Source organism: Hyperolius riggenbachi, chromosome 10, assembly GCF_040937935.1.
Source record: "Hyperolius riggenbachi isolate aHypRig1 chromosome 10, aHypRig1.pri, whole genome shotgun sequence".
Lineage (NCBI taxonomy): Eukaryota > Metazoa > Chordata > Amphibia > Anura > Hyperoliidae > Hyperolius > Hyperolius riggenbachi.
The window spans coordinates 242,569,361-242,582,807 of record NC_090655.1 but is presented as its reverse complement, the minus strand read 5'-3'; the positions used below and the strand labels follow the sequence as shown (position 1 = coordinate 242,582,807).

Genomic DNA, 13,447 nt, shown 5'->3' with positions numbered 1-13,447 from the left:
CGCCGGGAGTGTTCTCTGCCTGCTTAGTACTACCTGCACAGGCGCAAAATGCTCCCAGTAATGTGAACGTGACGGGTGCGGCCGAGCATGTGCAGAAGAACTCCTCTGACGTGAGTGGACGAGGATAACCGAGGCCGTCAGCAGGCGAACGGAGCCAACAGTCAGGACGGCGAGAGAGGCAATCGTGGTCGTGGGGCTGGAGGAAGCCCCAGGTAAGTATCAATTCTTTTACCCCCCTCATCTCAGGTTACCTTTAAGGGCCATTTTCCACCACCTCCGAATAGGCAGCGTTTCCCTACATGCAAGCCGGATGGGGAGATGCTGCCTTTTCACACAATACGATTGCCATCTGAATTGCATGCCTGTGCTATTATGGAAGGCAGGGTGCAGTTTTCTGCAGGTCACATCCTAATCCCATAGAGATATGGCCGCTGCTTAGCAACAGCACGGGTGCCGCGTCTGATTCGGAAATGTATGCTGCACCCCGGTGGAAACCGGCCCTATTATAGAAGTGTACCCCAGTTACCTCATATTAGTCTCAAGTTGTACAATTCCTCCAAGACATGGGGGTTGAATCACTAAGTTAAAAAGCGTGAGTAACCTTTTGTTACTCGTGCTATTTTGTCAGCGCACCTTAATTGTCATTGTTTGCGTGCTGGTGGCAGAGTAGTGTGCGTAATGAGGCCGAGTCAGGGGAGCGGGCACTCAGCGCACGCTATGCTGTGGGTAGTGCAGCATAGCGAGCGCTATTAACTTACACCCACTCCTTGCCAATTATGAGCGCTCCACTGTCCTGCCCTGAGCCCCTTCGTGTCCAATCACTTTAAAGGACATTATTCCCGCACTTTGATTGGTCCAATAGACTGCCTGTTAAAGAGAACCCGAGGTGGGTTTGACAAATCATATTATGGTACAGAGGCAAGTTCTGTATACAATGACCAGGCTCTGTGTCCTTTCATTGCTCCTCCTGCCCCCCCCCCCCCGGCTCTGCTGTCCCCCAATAACAAAAGAGCCAGGCTAGCGACACACAGATTGTCACTAGCCTACTATTTACCTGCAGCCTGTCACTCCCTGCTGCTCCCCCGCCTCCTGTATAGCACGGTACCCCGCCTGTGTCACTTCCCTCTCCGTCTCTGTAAGCAGAAGGGACACAGGCGGGGAGCCGTGCTAAACAGGAGGCGGGGAAGCAGCAGTGAGTGACAGGCTACAGGTAAATAGCAGGCTAGCGGCAATCTGCGTGTCGCTAGCCTGGCGCTTTTGTTATTGGGGGACAGCAGAACCCTGGGGGGGGGGGGGGGCTGGGGGAGCAATGAATGGAAACAGAGGCTGGTCAATGTATACACAACTTGCCTCTGTGTCCTAATATTTGTTAAACCCACCTCTGGTTCTCTTTAGGTGACAGGCAGCCTACTGACAATCAACGTGCGGGAATTACGTCCTGTAAAGTGATTGGACACGAAGGGGCTCAGGGCAGGACAGATGGAGCGCTCGTTCTTTGCAGGGAGAGCAGGTAAGTTAATAGCCCTTGCTATGCAGCACTACCCACAGCATAGCGTGCGCTGAATACCCACTCCCCTGACTGAGCCTCATTATGTGTGCTACACTGCCACTAGCCCACGTAGCGTGCAAACAATTAGGGTGCGCTGATAAACTAGCGCGAGCAACAGGAGGTTACTCACGCTATTTAACTTAGTGAATCAACCCCAAGACGCGGTGTCCAGTTATCTGCAACCCCTCAATAGGTTTACTGAGAATAATTTCTGATGACGATATGAGAATGTGCACAAAACATTTAAAATCGGAAAGTTTCCACACTGCTAGAGTTGAGATTGCTGATAAGCGGTTACCCCTCCCCCTCTTCATATTCGTGCAAATAAAGGGCTTGATTCACTAAGACAAAGACAAATAGCACACCTTATCAAAGTTAACATGCCTTATCAGAGTAGCATAGCAAACGTTACGACCTTATGACTGCTAATTGGCAATGACGGGAGCTCCACTCGTCCTGCCCTGAGCCCCTCCGGGTCCGTAGTGCTCGCTCTGTTACTCTGATAAGGCGTGTTAACCTTTTTAAGGCGTGGTAACTTTAATAAGGTATGCTATTTGTTTTAGTGAATCAAGCCCAAACTGTGAAAATAATAAACAAAAGTGTAAAGGGCGCAATCAAGGCAACGGCAGACTGTGAGGCAGAAATTTACAACGAAAAGGTCAAACCATGCAAACCCAACCTATGCTGACAGATATGAGAATTGCCTTGATTGCTTTCTTTGCAATTTTGTTTTTTATTATTTGCACTGCTCTAATTTGCACAGATATTAATGTGTTACAAAGCACTGGCACTTTGAATTACAGCATAATCTAGTTATTATAAACTCAGGTATAGTAAACATTCGGTTATAGCATTGGTTCCCAACCTCTCTGAAGTCGTGACACCTCACGCCAAACGTTCAGATCTCCGTGACACATCACATACGTATAATAGAAAAATACTAATAATAGTGACAAAATGAATAAAAAAAAAACACATTATTCTTAAAGAGACTCTGAATCAACTTTAAAAACAGCTTTTTACCTTTACCTTTTTGCCCCAGCTAAAACGCCGCTATCCCGTGGCAGAACGAGGGGTCTTTACCCCCCAAATCCCCCCCACCCCTGCAAAATCCACGACCAACTTGGTCGTAGATTTTGCTCTGCCTGGAGGCAGAGCTAATGGCTGTAACTCTGCCTCCATACGTGTCTATGAGCGTCGGATCTCAGCCTCTCCCCACCCCTCTCACTGATAGACGCGCTGAGAGGCAGGGCTGCGGCCATTAGCCCTGCCTCAACAGGAAGCCATCCCCGGACACCACGGAGGGGATTTGGGGGGTAAAGACCTCTAGTTCTGCCGCGGGATAGCGGCGTTTTCGCAGGGGCAAACATGCCCATGTAGAATATAAGGTAAAAAGCTGTTTTTAAAGGCGCTTCAGACTCTCTTTAAATCCCTTAAAAATAAAGCCTAGAGCCTTTCACAAATATTAATAAAAACAATTTGTTTTTCAATGAGCCACAATCTAGTTTCGGATTTAATAGTGGTAGCTGCTAATCAGTGATTGCTGCTGCTGTTGGGACAGTGATAACTGCTGCTACTGGCACAATGCTAATGATAGTGATTGCTGCATAGTAATTGCTGCTGGGGCCATGCTACGGTCCAAAGATCTGGTTGGCACAACCAAATAACGAAAGCTCTCTAAAACATAGCTCTTTTATTTAAAAAAAAAAAGTAGCATATGGAGGCTGTATCTCAGTCTGCCTTTCAACAAGCTGAACTGCCCCAAAATACATGCATCAGACACCATCAACCAAGCTAAAGCTGTAAAACCACTGTATCAGGCATTATGTTCTCATTCCCACCCTGAGCCTTACTAAAACTGCCCACCTCTAATATGCATAGTCTTCAAGTACCGATTGATTGTGCTAAAGGAGAGAAAAAAAAAAAAACAGGTACTTACATTTAGTCAGCCAGCTGCTGTATGAGTCCACAACTGTTCACAAACTCCCGCTGTCAGTGCATGGGGCACTAGCTTCTGTAATCTGATCCAATCAGCGACCGGGAGGGTGATCATGTGGGCCCAAACTACTTTACCCATAGTGCTATAGTGCCGTGGGGCCAGTACAATAAAAGCCAAGATGATAGGCTCAAGGGAGCATTCTGGAACCGCCCACCCCTCTACCACATCGTAGCCCTCACTAATGAGCAAGAAAGACACATCAAAACCACCCACTCTAATATTATACTAAGTTTTATGCTAATCACCTGCTGGGGTGTGATGTAACATGCCCGCCCACCTATCGCATCCCTGTCTCAACAGCTAGCACATGATTGGATCCACCGTTGGAGGAGTGGCAGAAATACTACAGCCATCTCCTCCATGGTTTAATGCCAACTATTGGACTCCAAAGGAAGAACGGCGACACATACCCGACGTTGCCGCGACACATGTATGTGTTGTGACACATGGGTTGAGAACCACCGGGTTATAGTAAACTACCTCTCCTGGTCCTGGCCAGTCTCCATTAGAGGTCACAGTCCTCTCACGGGATTGTATGTAATCACGGTTATCTCTTCTCTTGTTAGCGATGATGCTCTTGGTTTCACTTTTAGTGCAGAAAAGACAGTATCATCTAACTACAAAACTAAGGACACTGCTAAGTCCTGCCCATGGAGGTAGCGGAGCCACTCACATTACAGATGCGAGTGGCTTATCATGACTGGCTGCATTTTGAAGAGAGGCTTCATGATTGGCTCAAGTGTGAGCAGAAAGTTTTGCAAGACACATGCTGCAAGTCCCGCCCACGGAGGTATCGGAGCCACTCACAGGAAGTGACGGCTGCAATTTGCCCTGTATACTGTACCAGCAATTTGCCCAGCCTGGCTATGCAGTCCTAAGGTATACTTAACCTTGTAATCCAACCAATGGGAGGTATCGGAGCCACTCACAGGAAGTGACGGCTGCAATTTGCCCTGTATACTGTACCAGCAATTTGCCCAGCCTGGCTATGCAGTCCTAAGGTATACTTAACCTTGTAATCCAACCAATGGGAGGACAGAGTTGCTCCTTTGCAGAAGAAAATGAACCAGAGCATACTGGGCCATTTATAGGACAATTTCTGATATAGTAAAACACTTTTCCTGGTCCCCTGGAGTTTACTAAAATGAGATTATACTGTATATAGCACTGTTTTTGAGGTACATATTACCCAGGTCATACACCTTTAAGGGTTTATCATTACCCCTTGCTAGGGTAATTCTGCCAGAATCATTACATATGTGTCAATTGGTATGGCCCGTCAGAGTCCCCCTTTGTTGATTTTAATTGCTTTTTAGGTTTATGTCTCCTATCTAGGCTAAATTAATCGCTTCCAGACGATGGTGATTGAAATCTATGCCCTGTTTGGAGGCTGTTATTCCTGGCCAGGGCGTAGCTGCTCTCTGTCCGCTGCAGCTCCCTCGCCCTGCTGTTGGTATGACAGCAGAGCTCTGTGAGCTGGTCAGGAGCTGATTTAATTGGCTCCTGACCCTGTCATCAATGTAAGTGAATCCCATTGGCTTACATTGATCACATGGTCCGGAGCCAATGAAAGCGGCTCCTGATCGGCTCACAGAGCTCTACCGTCATAGAGACGGCAGAGTGGGTGGTCTGATAAGACAGGTGTGCGGCTCCCTTTGCTGATCAGCTATTTGCAATTGGCACTGTTATTGGCCTGAGGAAGCGGACTTAGACCAGTAAAACGTGTTGCCTGTGCTAAATAAATATTTCTTTGTCTATACAAAGATCTCGGCATTGAGGTAAGCTATCTCATTTTTAAAAAATGTTATCTTGTTTTTAATACAATTTTATTCACACTGGGGCACCTCTTTACCCCAATTGTGCTTTACGTACCCCCAACATACCCTATTGGAGGGGTCTACACAGACTACACATGGTTTAAACCAGGGGTAGGGCTCTTTTGATGGCTACATCTGGCTCTCAGACAAATCAGTAGGGGTTGATTCACTAAGCGACACTGCTCAAGCAGCGCAGATTAGTGTGGCAGCACACATAACATTTTCAAAGTGGTGCACACTACTGCTGTAGCACGCACTACTAAATTACTCAAACAGCTGCTTCATTTGTCCCATTCTGGACCCTGTCAGGTCCAGTGACTTTTTAGAACGAGATCCCCGCACTTTGATTGGCCCAATAGGCTGCACTTGACAGGCAGCCTATTGGGTCAAAGTGTGGGGATTCCGTCCTACAAAATGAATTAACCCCCAAGTCGGCTAGCTAATTGTACAAGCAGTTAGTCGGTATTTCTCCTGTCTTGCTATTGGGGAAATTGCTGATGTTGCTGAAACCCAAGAGAAGCTGAAGACGTATCTGACACTTCCGCTGCCCGGTGGATCAACTGTATACACATCACCATGGCAACAGGGACGTGAGCACCACTGTCCCAGTTTGAAACATATTGTATGGCTCTCATGGAATTACATTTTAAAATATGTGGCGTTTATGGCTCTCTTAGCCAAAAAGGTTCCTGACCCCTGGTTTAAACCATAGCGATAATCTGTCACTTTTATCAAGGAGAGCGACCACACCCAGGTCCGGCTGGACCACCCCGAGTGGAGTCGGGTTTGTTGTCTCCACCTGCTTCCTGTGGTTGGTTGCCCCTCTACATCCCGCCTTTGTGAGTAGTACAATCACCTTACCTGTTGATATCCCGTATATGAAAACATTTTGTCTCCTGTGTCTTTTTCTCTGGGGTGCTGAGAAACCTCTAATACTCTAAGTAGGCTGAAGGAACTTGTGTTTAGAAACAATTTGAAAATCTGATCCATTTATTAGCCCCATCTGAATCTACATTAAGGTGGCCATACACCAGGCGACTTGCCTGCTGATCGACCATCTGATTCGGTTATAATTGGATGAAAATCGGTGCCGCCAAGTGCATGCCCGACCGACAATGCGACCCTTGTCGGGATAAAATTGGTCGAATTAATCGTTCAGACATGCTGCAAGATATTGGGCCGACTTGCTCAATCGGGTGTGCAGTAGTAACGGCAAGCTATATTGGGACATGACTCCCCCGGCGATGTCCCCCATGGTGCCAAGGTCATCCTATACATTACCTGTCTGCGGCCTGCGCTTGCTCCAGTCTCCCTCCACTATCCATACACACGCGCCATGTGGTTGCCTAGTAACGTGGGTGCGTGTGTGACGCCTGCCGTCACACATGTGCCATTACTAGGCAACCACATGGAGTGCGCATATGGACAGCAGAGGGAGACTGGAGCAAGCGCAGGCCGCAGACAGGTAATGTATAGGATGCACTGGGCACCGGGAGAGGACATTAAACCGGGTGGACAGCGTTGAGTAGACGAGGCGGACGGATGTGGCGTCACAAGGCCAATTCCTGATCAATTTCAGCATGAAATAGATCGGGAATCGGCCTGCAGTGTATGGGCAGCCGACAGATGTCTCTCTAATCTGTTTCGATAAGAGAGAGATTTGTCTCTTGGTTGAATCTGCCCATCATCGCTAGATCTATGGCCACCCTTTAGTTTTCTTTGGATAAAGATGTGAGATGTGTTTGTAATTTGGGTGTTACCTGTGCTCATAGCAAGGGAACAATCCTCTTCTTTAATTCTCGCCATTTCTTCTGCCTCCATGGATTGCTGATCTCTCCTCAGATACGTCTCCTCTTCTTCCTCTTTAATTGTCCTCCTCATTTTCCCCTCCTCCAGAGACTGCTGATCACTCCTCACATACGTCTCCTCTTCTTCCTCTTTAATTGTTCTTGTCATTTCCTCACCTTTCATAGACTGCTGATCAATCCTCACATAAGTCTCTTCCTCTTTAATTTTTTTCATCATTACACCTTCCTCCAAAGACTGCTGATCACTCCTCACATACGTCTCTCCTATGTCTTTGGTGTCGACTTGCAGAACTCTCAGATCCTCACCCTGCAGCCACTGTGTGATAGAAAATAAAGTTATTAAGGCATAAGCACTGGTAATGTGAATCTACACAGGAGAACATCATCTCATCTTGGTTCAAGCAAAATGTTGGAGGGGGTGAAACAGCAGCTCATTGTCCAAACAGCAGAAATGATCACTGCCCTCCCTACAGGAGATCTACACCAGCAGGCCAACAAGATTATCAGTGACTCCTCTCACCCTCTGCCTTCTCCATATGCAGCTTCTTCCTTTAGGGGTAACACACAAAGCTGTTCTCCTTTACTGTTGAACTGCATGAATCTTTCTGGTACTAAAAGTAATGCTGCAATTGCTGGAATACAGGGCTGTTAGTCATGAACTCTATGCATGTATATTATCTGATTGGCTAGTCTCTGTGCTGTTTCAGTAATTGCCAAGTTCCGTGAGCAGACAGCAGGCTGTAACGATATGTGTCAGCAAGTAACAGAGTTCTGATTATTAGGTGATCTGCAGTAACACCTATAATACAGATATATATACCTGATTATATGGTGATCTGCAGAATCACCAATAATACAAGTATACCAGAAAGCTAATGTGATAGCAAAGTATAGTGCTTGGTGCAACAGTAGTACTGATAGGTTTAGCTGTACCTCACCAGAGGAGCTGGTGGGCACTAACAGTACAGAGCCCCTCACCAGAGAAAAGGGCCCTCTGGTGAGAGTAGAGTGGTCAGACTAATCGAGTTGGCAACAGACAGACAGATACGGTACAAAATCAGAAGGCAAAGACAAGAAGGTTTTAACAGGCAGAGTAGGCAGCAAGATCAGATGGGCAGAAGTACAGAATCACTGAGCGTAAGAGTAGTCAGAACGAGCAAGAGTCATACACAGATAAACAGTATTCCGATTATAATTATAGCTATCAAACAAATCCTATCACTGTGTGAAATTCCCGGTTTCCTCCCGGATCAAAGCACACCAGTATCTAAGGTCTGAGCGCTAACACAAAGTATTCGCAACAGCAGACAAGGTGCGAGTGATTCAGCTAGGTAGGCTTAAGAAGCAGAGGAGACCCCTTCGGCATGCCCACTCCCATCAACCAATGAGGAGCGGCGAGCGTCTCCTCTGACGTCAGCCGACCGGCCAGTCAGCTGACGCGCCTCCTCCCCGCATAAAGGTCCCGTCTACGCGCGCGACAATGCGGCCCTATGTGGTGCTGACAAACCCATCCTCTGCGTGCTAGACGCCAGAGGCACGGATAGATCGCTAGGCAGGGAGATGGAGGCAGCTGTGGTGGTATCGCTGTTCACCGCAGCTGTCTCTTCCATGTTTGTTACACAGGCTACCACACTGACACAGGGCATGCATTCACCCACCTTCTTAACCCACAAGGGGCTTGATTTACAAAACGGTGCTAACTTTAGCACTGGCCCTTAGCACGTCTAAACTCAGTTGAAATGTGAGAAATAGTGATCGTGCGCAAAGTACCGCGCGCAAAGTTTTTGCACGCGCACTGCACAGAGCGCAGGGCGCTCCGTGCGAAGTGCCCATTAAAGCCTATGGGACTTAGCGCGCGTATAGAACTTTGCGATCTGATTGAGAAATCCGGTGCTAACCTACTCAGCACCCTGGTTAGCGCGCCTTAAGACTTTAGACGTGCTAAGTAGGTTAGCACCTCTTAGTAAATCAAGCCCCAAGACTCCATTATACGTCATCCCAGGACTCAGCAATCTTCCTATTGGTGGGGATACTCTGCAGGTCAGATCTCTGCAATCTTCCTATAGAAGGGGTAACTCTGCAGGTCAGGACTATGTAGCCTTCCTCTAGAAGGGGTAACTCTGCAGGTAAGGACTCAGCAATCTTCCTATAGGAGAGGACACTCTGCAGGTCAGGACTCTGCAATCTTACTATATGAGGGGACACTCTGCAGGTCAGGACTCCGCAATCTTCTTATAGGAGGGGACACTGCAGGTCAGGACTCTGATCTCTTCCTATAGGAGGAATAACTCTTCAGGTCAGGAATCTGCAATCTTCCTATAGGAGGAGTAACTCTGCAGGTCAGGATTCTGTGGTCTTCCTATCGAAGGGGTAACTCTGCAGTTCAGGACTCTGCTTCTTCTGAAAACTCTCAACTCCTCCTCTACCCTGTGCCTGAACGCTCTCCTCCTTCACCTTGTGCCTAACTTGTATCTACTTTACCATGGGCCTCTAATTTCCTCTTTCACCATATATCTAACTCTTCCCTGCTTAACTACCGCCCTATTTCTCTCCTCCCCTTCTCTTCAAAACTACTTGAGCGCAACAGCTACACCGACTTAGTTTGTCACCTCACTGCTAATTCTCTGTTTGATGACCTCCAATCTGGATTCTGCCCCAGCCATTCAAACGAAACTGCCCTACTCAAAGTAACTAATGACCTGGCAACTGCTAAATCTAAAGGCCTCTACTCTATTCTCATCCTGCTAGACCTCTCTTCCACTTTTGACACAGTGGACCACCCTCTCCTTCTCCAAATCCTCTCATACAGGGTCTTGTTCTCTCCTGGCTTTCCTCATATCTCTCAGATAGGACCTTCAGGCCGGCTTCACACTGCAAATTGGTGTTAACGTTGTGGTGCGCCCGCCACACCGCACTGCCAAAAACAGGCCTTCATGGAATACTGCGTTACTATGCGATATTCCACATCTGGCGCTCATCCAAACAGGAAGTGACGCTCGCTTGCGGTCACTTTCTATTTCAGAAATACGGAAGTGCATGGAAGTGTATTGTAAAAATACGCTTCTGCGCACGCTGTAATTTCGCTGCGCTGCTGCCGCCGCCAACATTTTTCAAATCCCTGCGTCACCATAGACTTACGCGATTTCCGGTCCACTTCACGTCTACGCAGATACGCATGCTAACGTAATTTTGGAAGTGCATCAGATTAAGCACTTCCGGCGCACCGCAGGTAATACGAAAGCACCCACAGACTTTCATTGCCCTGTGGTAGCAGTGCGGTAAATTGACAAATACACCGCGCCAGTGTGAAAGGGCCCTATGAGTTGCCCACTCCGGCACCACCTCCTCTCCACGGGGTTGATTTACTAAAGGAAATTAATCTCCTGTAACTCGCGCTATTTCCACAGTGTGCTGTAAATATAATGCGGTGCATGCTACGTGCGCTATAAGCTGCGTATAAACAGTATTACCTGAAGCCTCCTTCCAGCATATAAGGAGCGCTCATCTCCTCCTGCCCTGAGTCCTTGCGGTTCAATCACTACAAAGGATATGATCCTTGATTGGCCAAATAGGCTGCTTGTCAAGTGATCACATCCTCTATAGTGATTAGAGGCGAAGGGGCGAAGGGCGGGAGGAGACTAGCAGTCCTTATATGCTGGAAGGAGGCTTAAGGTAATAGCGTTCGCTATGCTGCACTACCCGTATACGTGTGCTATGCGGCTAATAGAGCGCATATTGTGCACCGCATTACATTTCAAGCACGATGTGGATATAACGTGAGTAACAGGAGGTTACTCGCAGGGCTGTGGAGTCGGAGTAGAGGAGTCGGGACAATTTTGGGCACCCGGAGTCGGAGTTGGCGTCGTGGATTTCATAAACTGAGGAGTCAGGAGTCGGATGATTTTTGTACAAAATCCACAGCCCTGATAAGTATTAGACTAAGGAGTCGGAGTAGAGGAGTCGGAGTCTGAGCCATTTTGGGTACCCGGAGTAGGAGTTGGAGTCGGAGTTTCATAAACAGAGGAGTCGGAGTTGGAGTCTGAAGATTTTTGTACCGACTCCACAGCCCTGGTTACTCGCTCTATACCGCTATTTCCTTTAGTGAATCAACCCCCATGTACCCTACCATTTGGAGTTCTCCAGAGCTCAGTCCTCGGACCTCTCCTTTTCTCTATCTACACATATAGTCTTGTTCAGCTCATCAGTTCCTTTGGCTTCCAATATCACCTGTATGCTGACGATACCCAGATCTACATTTCAGCACCAGACTTGGATACTTTAACCGCTCGTGTCCCTGACTGTCCCAATGCAATCGCCTCCTTCTTGTCCTCCTGTTTTCTAAAACTTAATATGGAAAAGACTGAAATGGTAATCTTCCCACCTCACAATTCAACAGGGCTGTGGAGTCGGTCCAAAAATCCACCGACTCCGACTCCTCAGTTTAGGATTCCACCGACTCAGACTCCACGACTTCGACTCCTTTAATTTGCATATTACAATTTTGTTGATTAAAAGTATGTAACATGAAATTCGTCTCTTAACTGCCAACGCTTAGGAATTTTACAAGACAACTGAAGTGAGAAGGATATGTAGACTACTATATTTATTCCCTTTAGACTAAAACTAGTCCTTGGTAAGAGTACTTGTAAAAGGTACAAACCGGAACAAAGAACATCTATCAGGCCCTAGGCAATGTAAGTGTGGGTACATGTAAGAATGATGTGCAGGTACTCTGCAGGGGAATGAGGAGATTGTAAACAGACAACACCTCTGTGTTCAATGTGCACAGCATTCTCAGTGGATTCCCTGCAGCTCTGTGGGGAGTGCATATGTAGAGTATAGTACTACTGTGTAACAAAGTAAACCTGAGACAGATGAAATTAAAGTTTTATACATACCTGGGGATTCCTCCAGCCGCCTTCAGGATAATCAGTCCCTCGATGTCCTCCTCCACCACCTGGATCTTCTGCTATGAGTCCAGGTACTTGAGCCAGTCAGGCGTATTGCGCATGCACACACTCTGCCGCCAGGAGCATACTACACCTGTGCAGCACTATTGCGCAGGTGCAGAATGTTCCTGGCTGTGGGAGCGGCATGCGGCCGGACAGCGCTGACTGGCTGAATTACCAGGACTCATAGCAGAAGATCCGGGTGGTGGAAGACAGCGAGGGACTGATTAGCCTGAAGGGGGCTGGAGGAAGCCCCAGGTATGTATAAAACTTTACTTTTCATCCGTTTCAGTTACCCTTTAATTTGTAGTCACCAAACCAAATTTTAATAACATATCACATTATTTGATTTCATCAGCAAAGGGAGTGCATACATTTGCATAAATCAGCATCAATGCAGAATTATTTCCATCTCGTTGACCATCTCTATTAGTGACACAGCTACACATCAGGCTTTATTCTTACAGCATAGATGTTATTTAGTATATATAAGAGATTCCTGTGTACACATCATATATACAGTCACAATCAGATATGTATATCTGACCTTAAAAATACGGGGACTGCTTTATTGAAGCAGCACAACTAACTAATTTTGACTGGTGTATTTCATTTTTGTGGACTAAGCACAGCTATTACTGTATATATACTGTATATATACATTATTTTTAATGACTATTATCTGAGAAATAGAACATTTTATCATATTTTCTATTTTAATTACAGTTACAAATTCATTAGGAGTCGGTGCATTTTTTCCCGACTCCAGGCACCCAAAATTGCCCGACTCCACAGCCCTGCAATTCAATGCCCCTGCCTGCCGTCACTATTTCTGTTGATGGCACTTCCATAAGACCTGTCCCCCAGGCTTGCTGTCTAGGTGTAATACTGCACTATAGTCTCTCATTCAAACCACACATTGACAAACTATCCTTCTGTTGTCGCCTCCACCTAAAAAACATCTCCCACAACCGCCCTTTTCTCATACAGGAAACTCAGGTCTCCTTACTGAATAGGTGCTGGCTTACTGAACAGGAAGTGCAAGGTTTTGAACCCTGGTCTCCTGTGTCAGAAGCAGAGCCCTTAACCATTACACTATCCATCCTCTCTCCTCTTCTATGTGGCTGTCCGTCAGTATGTTTCTGTATGCCTTACTCCTTCTCCCCATATCTGTCTCCCCCTTTCCTGTCACTCTGATCACTAGGGATGAGCATTTCAATTGGTGTTTCAGATGCTTTGGACCAGAACCTAAATCTCTGCATATGCGGACCGTTGAGGAGGGAAAGTAACGGACGCTTGTGTGTGTGAGGGGCCCCGGGGAGCAG

At 47.1% G+C, this 13,447-nt stretch overlaps 1 protein-coding gene across 4 annotated transcripts in view; it reads right to left on the bottom strand.

Annotated features, from left to right (window-relative positions):
- The window catches only part of LOC137535064 (zinc finger protein 271-like), a 39,026-nt gene that overhangs the window by 17,374 nt on the left and 8,205 nt on the right, over positions 1 to 13,447 (bottom strand). For all 4 annotated transcript variants that reach the window (XM_068256838.1, XM_068256839.1, XM_068256841.1 and 1 more), the window contains exon 2: positions 7,126 to 7,489. In XM_068256838.1, the coding sequence (XP_068112939.1) occupies positions 7,126 to 7,390 (265 nt within the window). In that variant the 5' untranslated portion in view covers positions 7,391 to 7,489. The remainder of the gene's footprint in view (positions 1 to 7,125; positions 7,490 to 13,447) is intronic.